The sequence below is a fragment of the Phasianus colchicus genome, chromosome 5 (assembly GCF_987193195.1).
Source record: "Phasianus colchicus chromosome 5, bPhaCol1.hap1.1, whole genome shotgun sequence".
NCBI classification, from domain to species: domain Eukaryota; kingdom Metazoa; phylum Chordata; class Aves; order Galliformes; family Phasianidae; genus Phasianus; species Phasianus colchicus.
The window spans coordinates 37,907,111-37,933,818 of NC_143440.1; the positions used below are offsets into that span (position 1 = coordinate 37,907,111).

The window sequence follows — 26,708 nt, forward strand, 5'->3', positions numbered from 1 at the left end:
TTCAGCATCTTTCTCCTGCCTTCCCCCTTTTCTACTGTTTTTTTTTTTTTTTTCTTTTTTTCTTTCCCTGTGTGCTCAGTACTCACTCACTGCTTTGTTTTAGAGATTTAGAGGTGATAGCACAAAGGAGAGCATATAATGCAGATGGAAAATATATAAAAATGATGAGAAGAAGTGTATCTGTATAATACTATCACTAGCTGGAGCATGAAAATGGGTGTTGTCTGGCAGTTTTGGGTGGACTTCAGGGGATTATTAGTTTTATTAGTATTATATCATTGTCTACATCATCATGACAGTTTATCTCCCCAAAGAATTCTGTTTATTATGTCATTTGAAATAGGAGATGCTATAGAAAACATACTACCTAGTAAGTAAGCAGTTACGTGGAACCTTTATGGCTGTAATTAGAATTAACACCCTACTACCCTCTAGCCATTATAAACTGTTGTGCATACAGGGTTAGTAAAAAATAAGGTCTGACACTTGAAGAGATTTTGGCTTAAAACACTCTTTTCTTTAATATGTACTACCTTTACTTATGTAGCAGAATATAAAAAGGAAATTCATTATTTATATGACATCAGAAAAAATTTTAATGAATTATAAATGCTTTGGCCACCATCTGAACTTGTGACAAAATCTGCATGAAACAGATTTTGGTCAAGGGCAGATTTTAACAGCCTACAAAAATTTTTAACTCTGTCTTCGTCAGAACAACTTCCAGAATAATGCCCATAAGTAAATAAACTATAAAATCAGAGTACAGTTTTCAAAATCTATTATAGGGATGAGAAGTATCATGGAAAAAAGAAAAAAAAATAAGAAGAAATACTGTGTTAATATTTAACACCTCAAGCCTCAATCAAGTTTTGATTCTTTCATGTGAAATCTATCAGGTTCTATGATCAGCTCTCTGTTTGGCTCCATCTTTAATCAAACCACTTGTGCAGGACACAAACTTTAAGACATAAAGTAAGATTTATAGTAATGTTACTACTTAGGTGTAAAATCATATATAGTGAGAAATGGGAAAATATTTTCATGACAGGCTTGAATTCCATGTCTTAAAAGACAAAGAAAATTAAAGGACTGATATGAAGACCATAAAGTCAACAGCATACTTTCCATTGACTTTAGAAGGATCAGGCCCTTAAAGTAGCAACTCATTTACTACTGACTGCTAAATTTATAGCACTTCTTTATTTTCTCTAAGCATAACAGCATCCATTCATCAGGCTGCAGTAACAAAGCCGTAACCTGATATATGACAAATATTACAAGCTCAATGGCTGATGTCCATTACTGACGGGACTTGCTCACCATTTAGAAAAGATTGGCACTGAAGGATTACTGAGCAAACATAGCACCTGAAAAAACTTGCACGCAGAAGTCTGTCATCAGGTGTGTGATCGAGGGCATTATCTGAGAACTCTGGCTCTTTATCTTCAGTTGGAAACTGCTGTAATTGCCAACAACTCTCAACAAAGAGCTTCCGTCATGGAAGGCTGAGACACCGAGCCAGTCTGGTGATGGTTTACCTTCCCAAGGCTTCATTCCTTTTTATGGATCACCTGAGACCAAGCAGCACACCAGTCTCTAATAGCTTAAATAGCAGGACAACCAAGCAAACTGATGACAATCAAGGGAAAGCCAATCCTTTTTGGTAGAAAGACAAAATTCCAAGCATTCCCTCACAGTAACTGAGAAAGACCTACTTCTCAAGCTGCATTTTCCCAAACCTTTCAATGGGATAAATAAGACAACTTTCTTGCAATTAATTCTGAGCGTTTTGCAAAGACTGCTAACTCTTCTCAGATGACACTGTTCGCTGGTCATTTTTTCACCTTTTAAACCACTATAATTGTTCCCATGAGTACATCATATCCCACTGCCGCTTCCTCTTTCACTAGATAAAATTTCTAAAATTTTCTGAGACAGCTTATGAAAATTGTAATTTTTATAAAAGCATAGTTATTTTTCTTGTGTAAAATTTTTTGAGGTATAAAAATATAACCATGAAGTATAAAAATAACTATTAGAAATTTGAAAAAATATTATTTACAATTTATTAACATGAGCTGTTGAAATACTGATGGAGATATTTTATTTTTCTTAAAATTTAACAATATATTTAATTTCAATGTGAATTTTTTGTAATGTACACGAAAGTTCTCGCTTGCCTTTTATGTATGTCTTTAGAAAAAAACTGTAATTTTTCTTATGAATTTGTAATTAAATTACCAATTTATTAAGAAAACATTTTAAAAGGAGATGAAATAGTTTAATATGTAGCAAACTAATAAGCATGCAAATCTGAAGACTGTCAAAGCAATTTTTCTTTGTACGTTCAAAAGTAAAGACGTTATGTAGGGCTACATTAAAACAAAGGCTCAAATACATGTTAGTATTTTACTTTAATCCACAAAATTGATTCTTCTAAATCACAGTTAAAATGGCAAATTCTAGACATTTCCAAATAAAAATTATGTAAAAGTCAGCTTAGCTATGGAATTTTTTTGAAATTATGAAGTATTTAATGCAGATAGCTATTTACACTTCTATTTTTACTTCAAAAAACAAGTATATCTTGTAAACAAACTTTCTTATAAAACAGAGTTTTGCAAATAAAAAAAAAATCCTGTTAAGCCAGAATATATATATATATATATATATATATATATACTTTTTAAGAAGGACGCAAATAATGACAAAATGAATTTCATTAAGAAATGCTCTATCAGTAAGTAAACTGAACCCATATCTACACTAGGAAGCATCTGGTGCATAGAAGTATTCGTTCCTGTTGTGGAGTTCAACTGCTGCAGAATATAACAATTAGATGTATTGGGTTATCGCTACCAAATTCCTATAATGCAAAAGTGTCTACTTTTTATGGAAAATCCAATTTATCAGATTAAAAGAACCTTCCAAAATCTTGCTGTACTTGAGACGCCGAATGCATGACAGTCAGCTACAGAGCAGTGGATACACAAGTTCAGGCAAAGCCAAAATATGCAAAAATACACAAACAGTGAAGGCAAGCTGTAAAAAAAATGCATTTCTGCCCAGATGGGAATTGATCTTGTATTCATAACTGGAGCCAATCTTTCAGTGAGATTTACTGCCCCATACTCTGTATTAAAGCTTCAGAAATTTACTATGGAGTGTCAGCTTGCTAACCGTGAAAGAAACTTTCTACGCTAGGCAGAAAGACAGAACGCAACAGCGTTTTTCTGTGCTTATATGCATGCATTCCTTTAAGAAGATGCTATTTTTACTACATTAAAGTTATTATTTTTATTTGTACAGCAAAGAACAACAACAGACTGCATAAACTAAGAATGTGAAAGTTAAAAATCCCCACATAATACGTATTTAGAATTTTATGTCTTTCAGAGAGGTGATTGGCATGACAGGCAAGTCAACTATTTGTTTTTCAGTTTGATTCTCATAGTTTAATTCTCACTGAGTCATACGGAATGCAATGCGCCTTGAAATATGAATTAGCATTCTACAGAAAATATACTTTTCAAAAATATTTCCATATGTAATGCTAATTCTTCATTTTACCTTGTTTTATTTAAGATACATTAAAAAAAAACTACACAAAACTGTCAGATATTCATAGATTTACATTGCCTTTTCACCTGGATTATTATTACTACTATTTTTCTTTTGTATTTATTTAGATGAATATTTTTTCCTCCATGATCAAGCACAGATATTCTCAGCATCTAGTTTACTGGATTTCTTTTGGAATGTGAAGCGTAATACGCAGAAAACCATCAACTGGGGTAATGAATGTTGCAAACAGAAGAGCAATTGGTGATGGTGTTAGAGGGTCTGATCAGCACACGCAGTACTGACAGCTGCATTGGCAGCCTTACATCTCTGTAAAACATTCTCCTAATGAAGATACATTTTAAAATTTTATCATACAATCATATTCATCTTATGCACTTAAGAAGATGCTAAAGTAACGAGTGTTAAAAAAAAATTGGAAAAAAAAAGAGAAAATGTATTTTCAGCATATGGAGTAATAAGAAGTTGTTAATAAAAAAGCTAAAGATAACATATAATTAATCTGCCTTGAAAACATGAACATGATGTATATTGAAAAAAAAACCAACCTTATTAAATAAGTAATCTTATAAATATAATCTTATTACGTCTTCATAATTTATAACTAAAGTGATGAGCAAATTGTATAGTGTAAAGCTCAAATTATTCCTGAAGTGAAAATGTTTTATCAGTGAATGCAATGCTTCATTTTGCATAGGATTTTCACCTGCATCTTTTAGAGATTAAATATTTAAGGGATTGAAGTGAATCAGAGCTATACATAAATAAAGAACTGAGGACTACGGTAACCAAAATGACTGACATAAAAGAGACAAAGCTTTGTTTTCAGATGTAACAAGTGAAGAAAATGATGTTAGATGAACTAAACATATGCAAATTAAAGAACAGTATAACAGCATCATTATAAATAAATATGAAAGAAATGTGCTAACTGTACGTTGTCTGATTTGTTAGGTCTAGATGTAAAAAAAATAATCCAGATTTTTAATTTTTTCCTCTTCAGTTTACAACTTACAGACTTGTACTTTAAAAAGAAGGCTTTTGACCTGAAAAACTGTTGCTCATTTTCACATACATGCTTCCTACAATCCAAATAAAAATGCTTTACTTTGCATTTTATGCTGTCTGCCAGGTATTTCCTGTGAACATCCCATCTAAAATCTCTTGGTCCTAGTAACTAATGTCTGTAAAGAAAATCCTGGCAAAACTACAGTTCTAATCTTTGAGAGCAGCCATTTTAAACAGAAAGCTGCTTTAGTTGTGTTGACAATCACATTTTAAACTGATTCCTTCCAGATGAAAAGATGCTTTTTCAAACACTGCAATAAAAGTGTAAAGTCAGCTGTTCCAAGGATATAAAAGTGATTTATCTGTTCTCTGGTCACTGTTTTTCCCTTGGTACAGTGGAATTTTTCTTTTAAGGAATAGGTTAACAATTCATTGCTACTAGAATCACAAATCACAGAGAAGTAAACAGTTTGCCTCTAAAAGAACTGCAGTGCATAACTGAAAGTAATTGTGCATTTCCAGATGCATATATGATTGTGATTGCATTTATGAAATGTTAACCAGTAATGGCTAGATTTACCTAGGAGACACACTGAATTTTGATAGCTATTGACAATGTCACACTCAGATTTTGGAGCTATTACCTTTCACAGGAAAGAGGGCAGAGTGTGGATTTCAGCTCCTTTCCTCTACCTGCAGCTGAACCTGACAGCACTGCACAGGACTGGGTTAGAGAGATCCCCCATCCCTCTGTCAGGGCTAGAAGCAGTTGTAGTCTTTATAAATAAAGTTTTAATTCTGGTGGCAGAATATACGTATGCCATTTAAGAAATGAAAAGCCACACAGGGATAGAGCCCCCTGAAGCAGCATGATCCAGAAATAGGACTTATGCAGAAACCAGCCTCTCAATCCTGAAACAGCAATTCATTACATCTTTGCTCCGAGGACATGCAGCCTGCCTGTGACCACTGCTAGCAGTGCCTCAGTTTCTGACCTGAAAGCTCTTAGCTCACTAGCTGGGAATTTTCTCACAGCCCCAGGCGAGCCAAAGAAGCCCTGGAGAAGGGTGACATGATGGGGAGGGTGTGAGCCTTCCCAGCTTCCCAACTCTAGATGGCTCTGCTTAGCATCTCAGCTGCCTGCTCTCCACTGAGCGCTGCTGGCTCTGGGCTCGGCACTACATCACAGCACCAAGTGGGGCAAAATTGTCGCCACTGAGGTCCCAGGTGCGAGCTCCTGCCTGGAGGAGCATTTGGCACTGATGTTCTTCACCCTCAGAGAATATGATGTTGCAGGAAGTATAATATTTTCCATATTCTAGACTCAAATGTGTTTTAAAATAAGTGTAATTATCACATTGATTTCTTTAAGCAATACGACAAATACACCTGAATCCAGCACAAAACGAATAGGGTGAAATGATAAATATTTTTGAATGTTCACTTCATAAGACTAAAAATTAAAGCTCTGCTTGTATTTTGCTAACTAAAGTACATAAAGGCAGATTGTAAACAATCCTTGGTATCTCCTTACTACTCTAATCTTACAATACAGCCAAACCCTACAGAAATTACTGCTACACATATAATCATCTAAAGAGCTATATTTATGTGATATTAGTAAAACACAGAGACACATAAGGAACTGTAACTCTAAGGTTAAAACAATCTGAAAATATTTGAATATCTAAAAAAATATGACTTGAACCTTTAGAAATACAAAACAGATATCCAGTATAAACTGGCCTTAGCAAACAGTAACAAGTAAAACCAGTTAAGGCCTGGCCTTTTCACATCTAAGGTGCTTGTAAGATTTACATAATTTTATCATGTTCTTTTCCTATGGGAAATAAAGGAGTATGTGCTTCATCTCTAAGGCATCTGATCCTCAGAAGTGATTCTCTAAAAGTGTCCCTGTTTACTGCGTTGCTATATATACCAGATCAGGTTTAGCAAGTAAAACGTCTGTCCATCAGTAATAAAAATGTGGTTGGCCAAATGCTGCTTGCAGTTACACCAGTGCAACCTCATTGTATTCCAGAAAACTACACACATAAAACTGGGAATAAAAGTTTTTCACATTCCAGAGCCATTTCTTATGTTTTCAAGTGTTAACATATGAAGATGGGGGTAGGGAACTGATGGTGAGGAACAGAGAATTGCTGCATGAGCAGGATGATGAAAACCTGCTGACAGCAACATTGGCGTTAGTGCTCTGGCTGCCTGCAGACAGTGCAGCCCATCCGGCAGGGCACTGGGTTCGCTGTCAGGATATCTGGCTACAAGCTACAAACTGCATACAGCTCCACAGAAAGCCAGAAAACAGACTGCCCCAAAAGTGATCAGACTTATGAATTATTTGTCCAACTCAGACATTCTGAAGTGCTCAGATATTAAAATGTTACTATGGGGCAAACAAATTACATGGTGTCAGGCTGCTTCATGAGAAACATCTTTATTCATGCTCCTGTCCACGTCTATCCTACTACCTCGCACTTTACACCCCCGTATTTCCAACTGTGCAAATAAGATGAAGATGCTTCCTTTTTCAGCAAGGTGTTTTGAGATGTGTAGATTAGAAGAATGGTTTTCAGCTTTGTTTCATGACTGACCAGTGTTGCAAAAGCATCCAGTCACTTGGGACAGTTGGCAAAACTTCACTGAATTATGAACAGGGTCATTTTTATCTACTAAGAGATTAAAAGAATGTATGAATATTTTACAAATAGGTATGCATATAAGTGTATATACATTTTAAAACATTACCAGGGATCAAAATTTCCTATAATTTTTGCTGTTTTTACTGGGAAATGAGACAAAATTTCAATATCAAATGTGAATGTTAATTTACAGAAGAAAGCACAGTACACATCACCTTCAAATAGCCAAAAGATTCTCCTTTGTAGCAATGCTCAATCTAAAACCTTGCAAGCATAATATAAATCACAGTCTTAAAGCAAATAATCTGAAAAATCTGTCAGCTAACATTTCTGTCTTTCTCTTTCCCAAACTTAAAAGCAATCTTAATGGTAGTTTTACCCAAGGTTGTTCCATCATTTAAATTTTATGGCTTGATGCCCATTCAAGGTAAAAACACAAATGATGGTTTTAAGATGCAAGTGCAAACAAACTATAGACAATCAAATGAAACTGAAAACAGTAAGATCAGATAAGTATGATATTACACATAGGTCTAAATGAAATAAGAGTAGGGGTGAAGTGAGAGTAAATGGCACTGGAAACAGCTGTGTTGTATATGGTGCCTGTATGCATACTGCAGGATAAAGAGAGATATACTACTGACTATGGACTAAGTGGACTCAGAATAGGTACAGATAGACATTTTGATACTGTAGTGCCCTTTTTTATATCTTCACTGTCACTTTAGCAATCATATTATTATATGTTTCTAGGGCAGACATGTAAGACTAGAAAAGAGATTCATGTATGTGTATATATTTCTGAAATGTAAGTGCTAGCAGGCCTTGCTAAGCGTTCATGTGGAAGTTTCTGTCCCTGTAGTAGGGGGCAGTAGAGAAAATGTGCCTTCAGCTGGCAAGAATACAGTCTTCAAAAGTGCTGATGCAGGTGGGTCTGTGTGAAGGAATCAAGTTCCAGAAAGCAGTGATCAAGCACAAGTCCCAGTTCACCTCTGCTCCTCATGGTATAGGTGTTAAAATGAAACCAAAGAGTGGGGCAGATATCTGCGGCAGGAAACACCTTAATCTACCACTTCTGTTTGCTTCAGAGCACTTCAGTCACAGTCTGAAGTCTGGTCTTTTGATACCACAGGAATTTATGCCTCCAGTAAGTAGAAATGGATTTCTGCTTCATAACTGCTAGATGCGAAAAGGGATTTTTGGCATGATTAACTACATCACACTTCCCTGGTAGGTAATTTAATTGAAGGATTCATGCACAAAGTAGCTAAGCATTTGTATGTTGTATAACATTTATTTGGCAGCCTCTTGATATGCCTCCTCAGCCCAGCTGGAAGAGCAGACATACAGCTGGGCCCCAGGAACGGGCAACGATGAGTGCTGGTGAGTATCATGGACCAGAGCTGGTTTGCAGAACTGACAGTCCTGCAACCCCTCCTTCCCCGCCTGCTCACAATTAGAAGCAGCAGAGTATCATCCACCACCCGCAGGAGCAGGGCTTCAGCACTTGTCACCACAATAGATATCCAAGGGGTAGTGATGGGACAAATGGGAGTGCTAGCAAATTCCTTAATCAATGAATTATTGCTGGTAACACATAAGCCAGGAATCCTCCAGCTTCTGCATGTTTGCTGACAACTTAGCATTCATTCAGCTCCTGCTTAGCCTTGGCTGTTCTCCCACCTGCTCCACCCATAGCTAACAAGTTTCATGCAGCTTTAAAGCCTAATCCCACTAATGTATGAGTCAGGGTGCTGCTTAGTAAAAGAAAGGTGTGCAGTCATATAGGCACTTATAGGTATAACTGAGTGGTGGGACCACTCTGAAAAGAGAAATAGTTGTAAAGCTTATTGGGCTTGTTGTTGTTGTTTTATTGGGAGGTTCCTTCCCAAACCAAATTCAACATGAATAATCAAATAACTCAGCAGAAGTAATGAGATCTCAAATGATCAATAATTATAGTGTTTTGTAGTTTCCCAGGACCATCTTAGTCTTAAGAAAAGCGCTAACAGCGCTGTAAACTTACTAAAATACTGAGTTATGAAACTAGAGACCAGGACACTACTACCCTTTCTGTTTCAGGCAAGCTAACCAACGTATGAGAAAAGTAACAAGTTTCCTTACTAAGTGCCTATCAAAAAAGCCAACTGTAAGCCAGAACATTTACTGTTAAAATTATGAGCCCATGAAAATTTAAGTTTATATGAACAAAGTTTTTACAGACCCGGAATAACGGCATCTATCATTTTAGTGCTACTCTAAATTAAGATAGTGCTGATGGGCATAGTTTTCCATTCCTAATACAAGACACAACACCATGTGTCTTTAATATAAAGCTATACTGTTGGCTTATTCTTACATTTCATATTCATTTCTAAGTCATTATCAAAGAAATGAGTGAATACAAATGTAGTGAAAATGTCAACAATACAATACAGTAATCAGTCATTTAACATGATCTATCTCTTATTTGAAGGACTAAAAAGAATGAAAAGTTTTCAGTATTAATGGTTTCAGTTAATCCTCTATCCAAACATTTTCCTCAATAAACATCAGATTATTTTTATGTTGGCTATAAAGCTGTCACCCCTCAATAAACAGATATACTCCTGGTGGTTTTACCTCTGCTGTCAAAGATCTGTCAATACGTGCAGCATCTCGTAAGTGAAACCAGAGAAATGCAGAGGAAAGGCTCCTAGTGAATATAGCTGAGCAGAGGTTGCTCAGAGAGGATTCATGGAGCTGTTGTCCAGCTTTCCTTCAGTGAGTCTCAATTAAATTTTATGTTTTGTGGCCCCCATTTTCTTGTAAGACAAGAAAAGAGTTTCAAGGGATGGATCCCCATGGAGGAGATTTACTTCCATTCAAAGAGCTCACCAAAGTTTAGCAGCTGCGGGAAGAGAGCTTCTGTAGGGTTTTTTTTTGTTTGTTTGTTTTTTTCCCTGTATTTTTTTCTTTAAGAAATTTCTAATGTTTTGTGGAAAAAAAAAAAAAAAAAAAAGGAATCTTCAGAATCTTTGGAAAGGACACTATTTCACTAGTGGTTGGACTGGAAACATTTTCTCTGCCCTTTTCATTACAACACGGAGGAAATCATAGCGATGGTTAAAGAAATCCTGGCCACCAGAAATGAAAATATGAGTTTGTTACTCTGATAAAAATTATGAAGTTGCAGTTATTATGGAACTGACATGGGGCATCATTTCATCTGATCCAGATTTACACACTCAAATCTGGATACCTCACATGTTGTTTTTGTTTGCTTGATATCTGAATATGAACCCCTTTCTGGTGCTCTCTTCTGTATAATTTAGTGGCCGGACAAGGAGAGGATATTTGGGTTTAAGGTTTTCACTAACTTAAAGATTTAAACTAATCTCTCTCATTTCCCTTGAAGTGTCACAATCACCAAGCTTCAGAATCCGGACAACTTGCACAGGTGGGAATAATGGACTCGAGGATTCAGACAAGTATGTTAGGATTAGTTGATTACTTTTGTTTTTTGTTAGCCAGTTTTAAGACTATATTGTATCTGAGATCTCCTATTTTTTGCCTTGTGCTGACTACTGATAACTAATTTTATGTAACTTTCTGTCTCTAACTTTCTGGACAAAAGTAGCTGCTCAGAAGAATTTGCCTATTGTTTACATCAGTATAGTCTACATTGCAATTGGTAGGTAAAAATCTCCATTAGCTCTACCCTGATGGAAGTTGAGTGCAAGCCCCTGCTCAGTTGCTATTTAAATCTATAATAATTTCATGTAATTATCTTTCATTCCTGGTTAAAGTTTCAAGTGTTGATACTCATAAATTTATTTAAAAAAATTCTAGCTTTGTTCAAGTATTGAGGCATAAGCATTCCACAGAAAAAAAGCCCACAGCATTCATCTTTCCTCTCTAAAGCTCATTCACAGATGATTACTGTACTAAGACCCTTCAACATTTCTCCATAGTCAAAAAGTTAATGTGTGTTATGTAGCATACTGACACATCACATTGACCATTGGGAAAGTAAAAACAAAATCAAATCCATTGAATGGACATAGCTATATCTCTGAGAAGCATTTGGGAGGCAGAACATATATTAAAAAAAAAAAAGAAAGATAAAGCATTTATTTCCCCCCAAAATTAATAATAAGGCAATTATGTCTTACATGGTACATTGAAACTTGCAGCATCTCACTAGTATTTTATGCATGTGGGTTTTACAAATATTTAATTACACAATATAATCATGAAGGCAATAAAGCAAGATCCTAAATAAATTATCTTGGAAGCAGTCCCTTGATTTAGACTCTTTCTCCAGACACGTCTCCCTATCGCTAATTTTACATTTTGAGACTTGTCAGTAATATAAGAAATAATAGTGAGTTTGACTTAATGCTCACTGTTTTAATTTTGAATCTATTTCTGAAAAAAAAAAAATTAGATTGACATGAAAATAAATATTACTACTTTTCTATAGAGAAAACATTTAAAAAAAATCTTTCTAGAAGGAGTACTCAATTTAGAAAACCCCAGAAGCCACAGATTATAATTTTTGTGATCCTTGTAGCTTTGGGACTTTTCAGCACCTCATAGGTATAATGCATAGCATTAGTGTTTCATCAGAAATAAATCTACCACTGATAAGGGCAAATGTGACAATTCCTCCCCCCCCCCTTAACACCTTAGAGAAACATCTCTACATCTCTCCTTAGCAATTCAAATCTAATTCTATATCTATGTATGCATGTAATGTAATTTAGCTAATTATCACTACAAGAAAAAAAATGGATCTAGTTCTTCATTTTCACTGCTACTTTTGCCTCTGCTTTTCCAGTGCAACTTCTGGACACAAGAAATCTGTGCCCTGCTGCACTTATGCTGCCTCCACATATGGTATCTATAGTGTTCTTTATGAGCACAACTCCATTTTGATCGATATTTGGACGAAAAAAAGGTTGCAATTATGTTTGCAAAGTTCTTACGGAAAGTCTACCAGCTACTCAAAACTGGGATTGACTAATTAGAGCCACCTTGATTAAAGGCTAGCTCCTGAAGAGCTCCTGTGGATAACAGGCTTAACTAAGCATGTGATCAGTCCCATTACATTCACTGGCTTTAACAGGACTGCCATAAAATTAAGCATATATTTAAATGCCGCTGGATCAGAGCCCACATCCCTCAGAGGAGCTGTGGCTCAGGGAGCAGTGGTACCTTCTGAAGCCAGTTCGATTCAGGTGACTAAGGCCCATAAATCCTCTTCTATGTTCTGTCCGATTGAAAACTTGTGGAATTTTACTCACAGAGGTCTTGGAATCACTGCATACCACAGCTAACTGGGAATACCTGTTCATCAGAGCTTGGAAACAAGCACTTCACTCAACTGAAGCTCAGGCAGAGCTAGTTCAGAAAACCAGGAAAACAGGATATAAGAGCCTAGACACTGAAATGCACTGCTGTGGCTTTCCAGCTCCAGCACTGAAGCAGTTTACTCAAGTATCTCTGCACAGCTGTTCATCACAGTCTTTAAACATATCCTACTGGCAAAATTTGGGATTGAGAGTATAAGCAATGGTAGGGCTTTTTACGTTATGATCATTATGTAAGACTAAATGCTGGCTGAATTCTGGCAGTTGCATAAAGAGTGGAATATAAAGAGGATCTAATGTCTGGAAAATGGGTGATTAAAAAAGGTCACATAAAATTGACAATTTTAAAAACATATACTCTTACCCTTCTCTCTGGAAAATAGTCCTAAAACAGTCCCCCAGGTTCTTGTAACTGGTAGGATCAGTTTTCCCTCTTTGAATTTGGAACCTAAAAAAAATACAATTTACATCACAGCATGAGAAGTTAGGGATTTTAAGTCACTTTTAACTTTCCAATTATTATATAAAAGGAGTTTTAAAGGTCTTTTTACATATCTGATTCATTATTATATACTGTTCCTGATATACTTATTAACACTGTTTTCATAGAAGCTGTTAAACTAAGGAAAAATAGAGCTTTAGTAGTAACTTTTTTTGTAGTTTATGGAACTCGCAGTATAACTATCACCTTTGACATTTACACCTCTTTCTAGTTGTTTGAAAAATAAGCTGTTAACCCTGTGCCTGATCCAAAGCCCACTGAAACTAATGGGAGCCTTTGAATCAAACCCTGTTTTTGAAAATCTGAAATGGAACACTGTCGTGTGAATCCACTGTGCAGTTTCCTTTTTTTTATATCTGATGCAGTTACAATAAAAATCAATCCGAGAAATGCCCATTTTTAGCAATTTATGAAGAAGACAAATAATAAAACAAAGCAAGGGATTATTTTAATTAAAACTGTTTTCTCCATTCATATTTTGACAATAAAAATTTCAACAGAAAGGCATGGAAAGAAAAATCAAGCTTTTGATTGACTGTTGTAAACGTATTTTTATTTACAATTTTTGAATAGCAACAATAAGAGTAACAAATATATTTGTAGTATATTATTTTACTCAGTATCCCAGTTAGATTATCCAACTTCTTGCAGTTTTAAAACTGCAGACAAAACATTCAGTGAAAAAGTATGGATAAAATTTGAATACATCTTTTGCAGTAAAATGTCTTTTATAACTGTTGAGATTACTACATAGAATTCAAACCAACCAACCAACAAAGCAAACACCGATATAATCAATTCCAGTCTGCAAGAGCCTTCTATCAGGCAATTGGTAAATTGGCTTTATCACTATAATAAGAATTCTAATCAGCAAATGTTTTCTACGTATATACATTTATTTTTGAAAAAGTAATAACCATTGCTCTTAGAAACATTTATTGTTAATTATTATCACACTAGCTCTCATTAAAATACAGAGGTATGAAGATATTTTTAACTCAGTGTTAAAGCAGTGTTTTCTTTCTCACCAGAATTGAGTAGGATCAAATCAATGCTTATACTGGGACAAAAGACATTTATTCTTTTTAACATCAGTATTTCCTAAGCTGTGTTCTGTGCTAACACATCTAAAGTTTTATTCACTTTGAGGAAAAAAAAATCCAATGATGTAATACAATTCTTTGGGTAGTTATGAAAGCAAGCCCGCACCTTTTTTGAAAACAGTCAGAAGGAAACACGGAGCCCCTCCGTAGCCCTAATAAAAGTAGTTCAGGCACATCTGGGATCTCTATCTGGGGTAACCTCTTTTATTAGCAGGAGAATGTGCTGCCAAGTTGGCAGAGAGGAGAATGCTATTCAATAGGCTTACGCTCAAATAAGAGCTGATGCATAACATTTTGTCTGAAAAGAACTCTGGGGAAGGCTAATAGTTGAAAATTACTCAGTGTCATTGCACCGAGTCCAACAGTAATATCAGCTACAGAAGCTTTTACACTGCAGTAATCAAACAACTAACATCATCATTGAAAGTAGAATCTAATCAATTATGAATATATTTAGAACTTGATTATTTATACCTCTCATTTCAAAACCAAAAATGTCTTTATTTCAGGACATCTTGCAGAAATTCACCAGTAAATTAGTTGTTTTCATGTACACATTTCAAAAGGAAAGCTTCCTTAACCCAAAGCTTTTCTCAAGTTTCAAGATTTGGCTGACTTGTAAATTCAGAACAAAGCATTACTGTTTATAAAGCATCCTCAGAACAGCGTACCTTCCTTCTCTCTTGCTCTGCAAATGCTCAAGCTTATCCTTCCAGAACATATGCAAGCTTCCCAGTTATGTGTGCATGCACAAGTGCTTGTAGAATGGCAGCATTAATCACTTGCTGTGCACCTCAACAACACAGTGAAAGTATATTATATAATTTGGCTTTACAATTGTACTTTATCAATTTCTCAACAAAATTTAAAATGATTTCTTAAAAAATACATCTTTGACAGCAATACTGAAAACATAACATAATATAGGAAAATACAAAAAATATAGGAAAAAAATAATATATAGGAAAAAAATAGAAAAAAATAGAAAAAAATAATATAGGAAACAAAATATAGGAAAAAAATAAAATAAGTAATTTCTTTGTTTCGGACGGAGAAACACAAGGTCTATTTCTCACTAAAAAGTTAAATAAAAGGGATTTGCATGTATTTTTATTTTCTTTCCTTTTGTTTTAAAGTAGATAAGAATTTAGTATTAAATGAGTCCATTTGTAACACTGAGTTGCATGAGTAACATATTCCCTCCTTTAGGGTTTTTGGATCCATTCCTTCCCTAGTAAATCTTTTTTATAGCTTTAACAGCAATCCTAAAATACATGCCAATTATGTGCTTCAACCTAGATCTGCGAATTGCATTCTTTGATTCAGAATTGTTTGCCTCAATAAAATCATGTGTAACTTCTTAATGAACTAGCTAATTGTTCACCAGCAGTTGTTATAAGAAGCTCAAGGAGGATTTGAAAAAATGTCTGTTAGTTTTTCTGGAGGCAGCAGCCTGTATTAGTAATCTTATTAATACAAAAGAGTGAAAACATTCACTTTAGAAAACAATCTGGCCTGTTTTTAATGATTATTTAGAGGAATGATTACAACCGGGGGATTCATAATGGCTTTCTCTGCTTCACATCCATTTCTTTCTAAAATCCTTTGGATTTCATGCATTTTTTGAAAACTGGATGCCTGCCTTGCAAGATACCAGCTTTGCTAGAACAAAAATGATAAACTAATATATAATCAGAGCACTAACTTCTGATCTAAGTTATTATTTTGGTGTCTGAAAGGCACTATGTGCAGTCATTGATCAGTGATGTGCTGAACAGATGGCGAGGCAGACTGCTTACTGCTACCACCAGCATCACAAGTCACTGTATGTCTATACTGAGAGCATTCTCACCCTAAAAACTACCATTAGACAGCCTTCCTTCCCTCTCCTTCTTCTCTTTTTAGGCTGTCCAGTGAGGTCCCACCTTGGCATAGCTGGCAGAGCCATGGGAATGTGTTAGGTCCCAGGTAACTTCCTCCTACCTGGACTTGCTGCCAGTGCCCAGGCTTCACCTCACTGTTCCCATCTCTGGTCCCTCAGGCCCCGGGGGACCTCACAGTCTCCTGAGTCACAGCAACAGTCTTGGGACTTGGTCTTTTATGCCCTCAAGTCTGAACACCACCTTTGTGGTAACTACGTTTGATATCGAAGTGTCTTGATACTGTTTTGAAAGAGAACATCAATGTCCTTCCCTGCTTCCCCCAGAAGAGATGTGGTTGGGATTAAAAAGTGAAAATCACGTGAACTCATTTGAAGTCTTGGGCCTGCTCAAAATGCAGTGTATGCATTGAGAACTATGATCAAAAACCCTGAATATATTTTAGCTTATCTACATTAGTCAGCACTCTCCCTACCAGTTGTGTTGCTCGACTCCTTTCACCAGTTCTCTGAGTAACCTGGCCTTTAACAGTAGGTAGTGCATATTGTGAAACGACTCCTCTCTACACAAACACATGTATCTGTTTCCAATGCCTAATTTACAGCTCTTGTTGGCTTTATAATGGCCAGTATTTTATTCCAAGTTTTAGAAAATCCTCATTCCGTAGGATGCTTTCCTACAAAAGTTTAAAAGTTGTTTTAAATGTAGCATTCCTGCAAAAGCATCGTATTGCTAAAATCCTTGAAGTCTTTTCTGACACAATCTGTATCTACAAGAGGAGATGTGTATTCCTTCTGGAAAACAAATAAATAAATAAATACCTATACACATTTCTCTCTCCCTCTGTCACTCAATGAATTTTTTGTTCATGCTTGCTGAACATCTCATCAAAAACATGTTGTGGACTTTGCCACCAAATTATCTGTACGTGTAGCATTCAAACGTTGTTCATCACAATGTTACCTGGCAGTCCTCAACCTTCTATTTACTGCTCTGGGCTGCATAAAAGTTATAAATCCATGCTGAAATTTTCTGAGTGACACTAAAATCTAAAAGGAAATAACTGTTATTTTCATATCTATATTCAAGTGAGCTGCTAGTCCCAGCAACATAGAAGAATTACAGTGTGATATGTAGCAGACTCACTGAATTCTGTGATATGGACCAGACTCACCACTGTGATTACAAAGCCCATCCTCATTCATAAATCCTAAAATTTCTTGATGCTTGTATACGGCGCTGCTCACAAGTTTCTCAACCACGAAGTTCGGGGGAAAGAAAAACATTTATTCAGAGAAGCAGACTTTATATCACATCACAGTGCTTGCCAACGAGTGGCAGACTTAGCTGTATTTTCCCCTCTCTTTACATCTTGTTAGGATTTTATCGTATGCTCTACTCTATTTTGAATAAAGCTCCTAATGTTTTTCTCTCATGATTGAGACCAAAGCAAATAATCTCACTTACTGAGCTGTTCAGCTGATATAAAGAAGAGAGTCATGTGGCATAACAACAAAACAAATTAAATGATCTGTGCGATGTTAAATTTAAAACAAATTTTAAACAAATGTATAGCATTCTGAAAGCTGAAAACATTTACAGTTTTCCAGCACTTTCAGTAATACCCATGATTCCAGATACACTCTGTACTTATTCCTAGTACAATAAATTGATCAAGAATGTATAGCCTGAAGCTCTATATAAATACACATCATTTAATAGTTCACATCTATAATAAAAATAACTGCATCATAATTTAAAAACATTTCCCTATGCTAACTTAAACATTTATTCAGGTGCTACTACTGGTTAGAGCTATCTACAGATGCTTAGATTTCATGCAAAACCTTGCACTACAAAATGGACCTTGATAATATATTTTATTTTGTTTTTCTGGCTCAGGTTCTTTGCATTGCATATGTTACTTACAGGATAATAACTAAATTGAGAGTATAATTCAGACACTTATTTTAATAGTAAATCATATGAGTTGTTGAAGAACTAAATATGAGATTTCAAAACAAACAACCCAATTACTTAAAGGCAAAGATATAAATTATGCCATTGCACAGGTCATATTTTAAGCATTCTAGTATTACTTTGATGATTATTCAATTGGAAAAAACTTTTACGTGAACTATAAAGTAGTAACACAGAAAACAGGTGAAGAACAGACCTTACCACAGTCTTTCTCTATTGCAGATGTTGAATGGCCTCCATCTAACCATATAATTTGTCTACTTTCATACAGTACACATTTATTCTATCAGAATTGTTGCCAGAGAAGTATTATTAAAACAGATTTCAAAATTTACCTACATGAAAATTTTATTCACTTAGATGCAATTCATGATGCTTTTCACTTTATTTACCACTATGTGTTTTGGAAGAACATTTATTTTTGGAGAAGAAAGAAGTAGTAATAATGGAAATAATGATAAAGATACTCAAAATCCTCTGCAGAGATGACTTTCATGCAAGTTAGAGCATCAGTCATTGGATATAAAGGTAAAATAAAGTTACCAAACACAAGCTGATGAATTCTCATATGTACTGATTTATTTATCAAATAACGTACCAAATATATCACTGGGAAAAAGAAAGCAGCACTATGTGTATCACTAGAGTGAAATAAAGCATTTTAGAAATAAGAGCTGTATTTTGTCAGTTACTAACAAAAACTACTTTCTTCTCTTTCTTCTCTGCATTGATTTTTCCATTACGTATATGGGACAAAGTTGCAGAAGTTACGGTGATAGAAAAACATTTTCCTCAATATACAGCTTTAGAAGAGAAGATTTAGTGAAAACAAATGTTACCAGAAGCAGGTCAGATTAACCCATGTCATGTTTAATGCAAATCTCCTCTGATAACTCTCCTAATAACAAAAATAACTAATTATACTAGTCAAACAGAAATTATTTAATGTTTTTCTGAGCAAGAAATATAACGGAAATTAAGATCAAGTCCTAAATATTTCTAGCAATCAGATTCCATAAATGCACGTGCACATGTGTAGGAGAGTTCAAAACAGAACAAACAAACAAACAAAAAACCCAAACCAAAAACTACCATTCTTTCATTGCTCATTAAAAGTTGGTCAGAGAAACAGTGTTGTTCAAGTTTGCTTTTGCTTGAAAGATTAAAACAGTGACATTTGTTGGAAAAACCACACGGCGAGCTGCAAGAGCTCCAGAAGGCTCTTGGAATCCATTGATGATAGCTTTCTGGTTCAGGTATTGGACAGACCGACCAGAGGTCAAGCGTTGCTGGACCTGCTGCTCACCAACGCTGAGGAGATCATCAAAGGCGTCAAGGTTGGAGGATGCCTAGGCTCCAGCGATCATGCCCTGGTTGAGTTTGTGATCTCAAGCGATGTGGGCCTGGTAAAGAGCAGGACCAGGACGCTGAACTTTAGAAGAGCAGACTTCAAGCTACTCAATGGAATGCTGGCCAAGATCCCCTGGCGCGCTGCCCTCAAAGATAAGGACGTTGAGGAGAGCTGGCTGCTCTTCAAGGATGCCCTCCTGGCAGCACAAGAGGTCTCCATTCCCCTGATTAAGAAAGTGGGCAGGAGAGGTAGAAAACCGGCATGGCTCAGCAAGGACCTGCTAAGAGAACTGAGGGTGAAGAAAGGGGTGTACAAGCTCTGGAAACAAGGCTGTGTCACCTGGGAAGAATACAGGGATGCCGTCCGGACTTGCAGACGTGGGATCAGGAAAGCCAAGGCGCAGGCAGAACTGAACTTGGCCAGGGACGTGAAAAACAATAAGAAAACCTTCTACAGGTACATTGGCCAGAAGAGACAGGCCAAAACGGGCATACCTACTTTGGTAAATTTAAAAGGAGAAATGGCTTCAACAGATGAAGAGAAAGCTGAGGTGCTGAATGAGTTCTTCACCTCGGTCTTCACTGGTGGCCAGGATTCTAGTCTTTTTCATGTCCCTAAGTCTTGCACCCCCATACCTCTATGTGGGGACCAAGGAGGTAAATCCCTCCCCACTGTAAGGGTTGAGCAAGTCCGAGAGTGCCTCCTTAGACTGAATGAGTATAAGTCTATGGGGCCAGATGGCGTGCATCCCAGGGTCCTGAAGGAGCTGGCTGGGGTGGTTGCTGAGCCGCTCTCCATCATATTTGAGAAGTCGTGGCTGTCAGGTGAGGTCCCGGACGATTGGAGGAAGGGTCACGTCACTCCCATTTACAAGAAGGGGAGCAGGGAGGACCCGGGTAACTACAGGCCGGTGAGTCTCACCTCCGTGCCTGGGAAGATTATGGAACAGATCCTCCTGGACAATATGCTTGATCACATAAAGAACGAGCACGTGATCCTAGATAGCCAGCATGGCTTCACCAGGGGAAGGTCATGCTTAACTAATCTTGTGGCCTTCTATGATGGAGTGACGGCATTGGTGGACGAAGGGAAGGCAACTGATGTCATTTACCTGGACCTGAGCAAGGCCTTTGACATGGTCCCCCATCACATCCTCATCTCCAAACTGGAGGGAAGTGGATTTGACGGGTGGACAACTAGATGGATAAGCAATTGGTTGAAAGGCCGCAGACAGAGGGTGGTGGTCAATGGCTCTATGTCCAGGTGGAGGCCGGTAACGAGCGGTGTCCCTCAAGGGTCTGTCTTGGGACCGGTGCTCTTTAACATCTTTATTAATGACATCGATGAGGGAATGGAGTGCACCCTCAGCAAGTTTGCTGATGACACCAAGCTGAGTGGTGCAGTCGATACGGTGGAGGGAATGGAGGCCATTCAGAGGGACCTTGACAGGCTTGAAAGCTGGGCTCGGGTGAACCTAATGAGGTTCAATAAGGCAAAGTGCAAGGTTTTGCACTTGGGCCGGAAGAACCCCAGGCACCTGTACAGGCTGGGGGGAGTTGTCCTTGAGAGCAGCTCGGCAGAGAAAGACCTAGGGGTCCTGATAGATGAGAAACTTAACATGAGCCAGCAGTGCGCTCTGGCAGCCCGGAAAGCAAATGGGATCCTGGGCTCCATCAGGAGAGGGGTGGTCAGCAGGGATAGGGAGGTGATTGTCCCTCTCTACTCTGCTCTTGTGAGGCCCCATCTGGAGTACTGTGTTCAGGTGTGGAGCCCTCAGTACAAAAAAGACATGGAGATTTTGGAAAGGGTCCAGAGGAGGGCCACGAAGATGATCAGGGGGCTGGAGCACCTCCCCTATGAGGACAGGCTGAGGGAGTTGGGTTTGTTCAGCCTGGAGAAGAGAAGGTTGCGGGGCGACCTCATTGCAGCCTTTCAATATCTGAAGGGAACTTACTCCCAGGAGGGGAGTAAACTCTTCATAAGGGCTGATAATAGCAGGACACGGGGAAATGGTTTTAAGTTAAAAGAGGGAAGATTTAGGTTGGATGTTAGGGGGAAGTTTTTTACTAGGAGGGTGGTTAGGTCCTGGAACAGGCTGCCCAGGGATGTTGTGGATGCCCCGTCCTTGGAGGTGTTCAAGACCAGGTTGGACGAGGCTCTGGGCAACCTGATCTAGTAAAGGTGTATGTTTGGTGGCCCTGCTAGGCAGGGGGGTTGGAACTACATGATCCTTGAGGTCCCCTCCAACCCAGGTCATTCTGTGATTCTGTGATTCTGTGACAACACTGGCAGTGCTCAGTGCAGTGCTGCCCAGGTAACAGAAAAACCTTTGTTTTGTTCACTGAAGCTTGGCATTGGAAGTGCAAGCACATTTGAAGGAGCAAGGCCTCAGACCCAGTTGATTTCTGAGTCCAGTATATTTTATGTTCAAAGAAAATTCTATCTTCTTCCGATTTCCTGTACTGACACTGTTATGTAATCCCTATCAGGGTGAACCTATAAAAGGGGCTCAGTGCAGATGTCCTCCCCACCTATTGCTTGGCTTCAGCTGCCAGCCTCCAAGCTCTGCTATGCTCTTGTTCCTGGCTGCGCAGGCACAACTGGCAGCTCTGAGCTCCTACACAGTCCTCCCAGAGTACCAGCCCTTCCACTCGGTTAAGATTATGATCTCATGAAGATAAGACTGGCTAAGAAGTGACAACTGTGAATGTGATATGTAAATTTAAAGACTTGTGGGTTTTTTTTTTTTTTTTTTTTTTTTGTCTATATCTTATTGCATATGAAGTTTAGTTATGCTGGCAAATGTGCAGAAACTAGGAACAGCAAAAACAGCATTTTGTTTTTAAGAATGGTACTTTATTCTGAAATCTCTTGTAATCTCTACTTCCTAAAATTTATGGAAGATTTTTGTCATTTATCTAAGCAGAACAAAGCACTGAAATTGGCAGCATGAGGAATAATTTTGCATTGTCAGAGATGATGAAGTTTCTTCTTGTGATTTTACATGTGGGTAATTACCGATGGCCTAATACATCAACAGAAATCTGGCTTTCATTACTTTTGGATCAAGTCTAGAATGTTTTCCTTCAAAGCAGCTTATAGATGAACAACAGACAAAGTGATGAGGAATACAAACTAACAACTAGAAAAGATTTCACAAGAAGTCAGATATTGGATTATATTACATAAAAGCTCCAGGAAACAGTCCCAATTCAGGGTAAAATGAAAATGTGGTTTGGCTGATTTGTGTGTGTAACATGTGCCTGCTTAACAAAAATGTCCAGTTCCTTATCTTAGTTGAATTGCTATTATAAAAATTTTGACCTTTCTCAGTTGGATTAGATGGAATTTAGCCTAATCCAGAAGAGTCATTCTTGTGCCCTGTGCCATTACTAAGATCAAGGAATCTGTTACTGAGCCTCTGCAAATTACAGCCTTTGAAAATTTAAAACTAAGTATGAAAATTTTATCAATCATCTAAAATTGTTATGAGATCAATTATATCAGATAAGAAGACTAATTTAGCTGCTTATAAAAAGTAAAGTTATTCTTTATTACCTCAAAAAGATACAAAGGCAAATCTTCAAGCAGCTTTGTAAAACAAAACATGTATCTGATAAGCCACAGGAAGGATTCAAAGGAATAATTACTCTTAAATATGAACAGTAATCATTATTCATAAACCCTTCCAGTTTAAATATTGAAATAATATGCACTTAGGAAAATATATATCCCACAGGAAAAAGATACTTTTTTCTTCAACAATTTCTACAGAAGGAGCCAAGTATTTCCACTTTTTTTTTTTTTTTTTTTTTTTTTTAAACAAAGCTTTGATTTCAGTTTCCCTTCTGGTAATCACACAGCACTTTTCCTTCTGAGAAGGCAGGAAAATTGTTGCAGCTTTATTTCTTTTGGGGGAGACATTTTTGAAAGGTTGTTTAATTTTCTTCAGGATTCATTAGCACTTTAAGTTTTTTGATGAGATACCCAGCTTAGGGTATTCTTTTTTTGTATGTGTATTAAAATGATTTATCACAGAAAATTTGCAAAACACAACAAAATATACATTACACTTGTTCCCTATGGCCAAAGTAGTAAAGATAACCAAAAATATCTTTTTTCTCAGAGGAAAGGAAAGAAATACAGAAATCCAAACTCATTTTCAGTGGAAAAGAGCCAAAATCAAATTGTGAGTTGCTGAAAGAAGTGTTAGTTTTGAGTGCTCACCCAACCTCCCATGCTTGTACTGGAATACATTTAAGATTTGATTAAGACATTGTGGCTGAGGTTTTGAAAATACTGAAAGGGATATAACCCAGTTTACCCTCCTGAAAAACATAGCAAAATGCTCTGTATTTGAAAACCTTACGTTATATAACTTTTCTTATTAACAGAAAAACATTTTAAAAAGACTGATGACGAATACATGTAACATGAGCATTACATTCTATGCATATGTTGATTCCAGGTTAAAACGTCATTTTTTCTATTAATTTGTATAGCTAAGCAACAGAAAGCCCACATGCTTCAAGCAACGCTACAGTTTGAAATATAACTAGTAAAATGAGGAAATTCTGAATTAAAGACTGAAACTCAATTCTTACCCACCCAGCTGCGCTCCAATATTGCAGCTTATATGGAATTCATTATCAGGCAGTGCTTAGCGACCTCAGCAACTCTTAACATACAGTAGGGTACAACAAGGCGAATTAAGGATGAAATTGCCTCTGAAGTGCTATGAATTTCTGCTGTTTTAACTTAAAGTAAAACTAGTAAAATTTTGCTTTCTGTTAACACAATTTATCTGAAAGAGTACACTTCCCTCTTTGTAGCAAGAAAAACAAAAACGTGATCCCAGGAGTTTAAGTTTGCTGCATGTTGAAATGGTAGCATGCCGGTATCTTTTAGACTCAATGGATATATAGCCACACTTCAAGCAAATCTCTGTCTGACACGTTAAACTAAATCCTAGGATGTGAAAACTTTGACACTTTGGAATATACCCTACTAACTCACAGCATGAAGATAAAGAAAGAGAGTTCTCCCTAATGCAGTATAGTAAACTACTCTGTAGGAGCAGCAATAGCATCTATTTTCACCCTTCAGTAGGTTTATTTTTATTTCTCTTGTAACACTTATATATGTCAATAGGTAACAACAAAAAAATAATGTTAAACAAAACTTGGGAGAATCTAGAATACAGGCTGTATGCTGTGGCCAGAAGACTTATTATGAATATCCAAAACTGTGAATCGCAATTGCTGCAAAGGAGTCAGGATATGTATGTGTATATATATATATATATATACATACATATATTTTTTTGCAAAACTAATAAGATTCTCCCAGTCAGATGATTCATCTTATTTGTAAATACATTTTGAGAATTATCAAAGTTTAACTTCAACTATTTTATGGCCTGGTTATAAACACCAGAAAACAAGATTTAATGCATAATGGAAACACTAACAGGCTCTTAACAACAGCAGTGCAAGAGTGCACCTCTGTATCACAACACACTCTCCCAGCTGAAAAAACTGAGTAGTTATCTAAGACATGTGGAAAGAAGAGTACTACTGTTTTAGAAAAGAGAATTGCTTGAAAACTGGCATAAAGTGGTGAAAATTAGAAAGTAGGGTATCCTTTTTTTGCCCCGTACCAACCTAACTACTCCATAAAGTAATGCACAAATCATTCATTATAATGAGTCATAACAATGATTTGTGATCTTCCAAGTTTTCATTTTATGCCCCTCTGTTTTTCCTTAAAGACAGGAGGATAGACAAAGACTGGAAACTGGGTCATATGGATCACGGCACCACTGCTATGTCTGGAATTTTCTTATAAATATCCTATTGCTCTGAGGTTCATAGGCCTGACTGAAACAGCAGGGACGATCTCATTTGTACTTTTATAGTTGTAGAGGGATTTGCAAGAGTTAACGCAATTTTCCATAATATTTCTTACTGACTTAAGGAATAAAGGGAGAATTTTCTTTTTAATCAATATCTGAAACATTGTTTAGTTTAAGGAAAAACAGGATTTCTTTCAGATTTAACAAGACTTTTCCAAGTGCTGATAATTTTAAAGGTACAAAACAGGGAAACATCTGAAAAAAAGAGAGAATTGCAGTGAAGTCTTCCTGGGAAGCAGGCAGTACAGTAGCTGGAGGATAAACTTCTCAACAGATTTCACTGAATATTTGCAGTCATGTGTCTTTTATGTAATGCTTTCAAAAAGAAATGAAAGAAATAAAGAAAAAAAAAAAGTTAAATGACTGCTTTTGATTTCATGAAAAACTTCAAAGAAAGATTTGAAGATCCTGCTACAATGACTTGAGAAAACAAAATGTTCCGTTAATCATCAGCTGGAAACTAGAAAAATTTCTCCACTCACAGAAGACTTTTTAAGAAAATTTGCTTACGTTCTCCAGGCAGACTATGCTAACATAGTTGATCTGCTCAGCTACTGAACCCTAAGAGTGATGTTGTCATGCAGTATCTCCAAGGGACTACTTCTGTGTTTCCTTGTCATGTTCAGCACATCTTCCACACACCCACTTAGTCAAGTTTTTTGTAGCAGTACATGGCCTTAGAGATAAAGCTAATTGATTTATTGTTTTATTGAATGCCTACTGACAAATACAATGGGCTTGCTGAAATATGACTAAAAAGATGATGTTTCATACAGAATTTGAAGATAATTACTATGTATAAAATTATATATAACAAGCAAGATTACAAGTAGGGTTACATCTTTGTTGGTCCATAAATTGCTATTTGCTGTTTAAGGCCAAACTGAATAAGAGTGCAATAAATAAAAAACAAAGTACAACATGTTGGCCATACCACATTTTCTCCTCTTTTTCTTAGCCTCTATGTTAATGGCGGAAGCGACTACAGAGAAGGGAAGCTGTACTCTGCTTCTTCCAAAGAGATCGCCATATAGGGCAAGAATAAACCATCTCTCTGATAACAAACTTGACCTTAACGGTCTGCAGAAGAGAATTTCCAGTTTCATTACATGCTAGGTAGTTTTTAGCCTTTTTCTGTTTCAAGACTCTCTTGAAAATGCAAATAGCCAGCCTGCCTACCAGCTAAGAGACATATCACCTACTAACCCTGCTGTTTTTAGAGATCACAAGATGCCAACTCATCATTGGAAGTGTTTGCAAAACCACAGACTCACGAACAACAAACACTGCTGCTTTTGTTGTAAGAAGTTTTCACTATGATTCTGTGGGCCAGGAAAAGGGCAAATAGGGAAAGTCAGTCGTAGGGGAAAT

At 36.8% G+C, this 26,708-nt stretch overlaps 1 protein-coding gene across 7 annotated transcripts in view; it reads right to left on the bottom strand.

Moving 5' to 3' along the window:
• SLC25A21 (solute carrier family 25 member 21) overlaps nucleotides 1-26,708 on the bottom strand; it is a 231,343-nt gene that overhangs the window by 43,811 nt on the left and 160,824 nt on the right. For 6 of the 7 annotated variants that reach the window (XM_090141345.1, XM_090141343.1, XM_090141342.1 and 3 more), the window contains one exon: nucleotides 12,972-13,055. The exons of the other annotated variant lie outside the window; for it this stretch is intronic. In XM_090141345.1, the coding sequence (XP_089997471.1) occupies nucleotides 12,972-13,055 (84 nt within the window). The remainder of the gene's footprint in view (nucleotides 1-12,971; nucleotides 13,056-26,708) is intronic. 7 annotated transcript variants of the gene reach the window in all.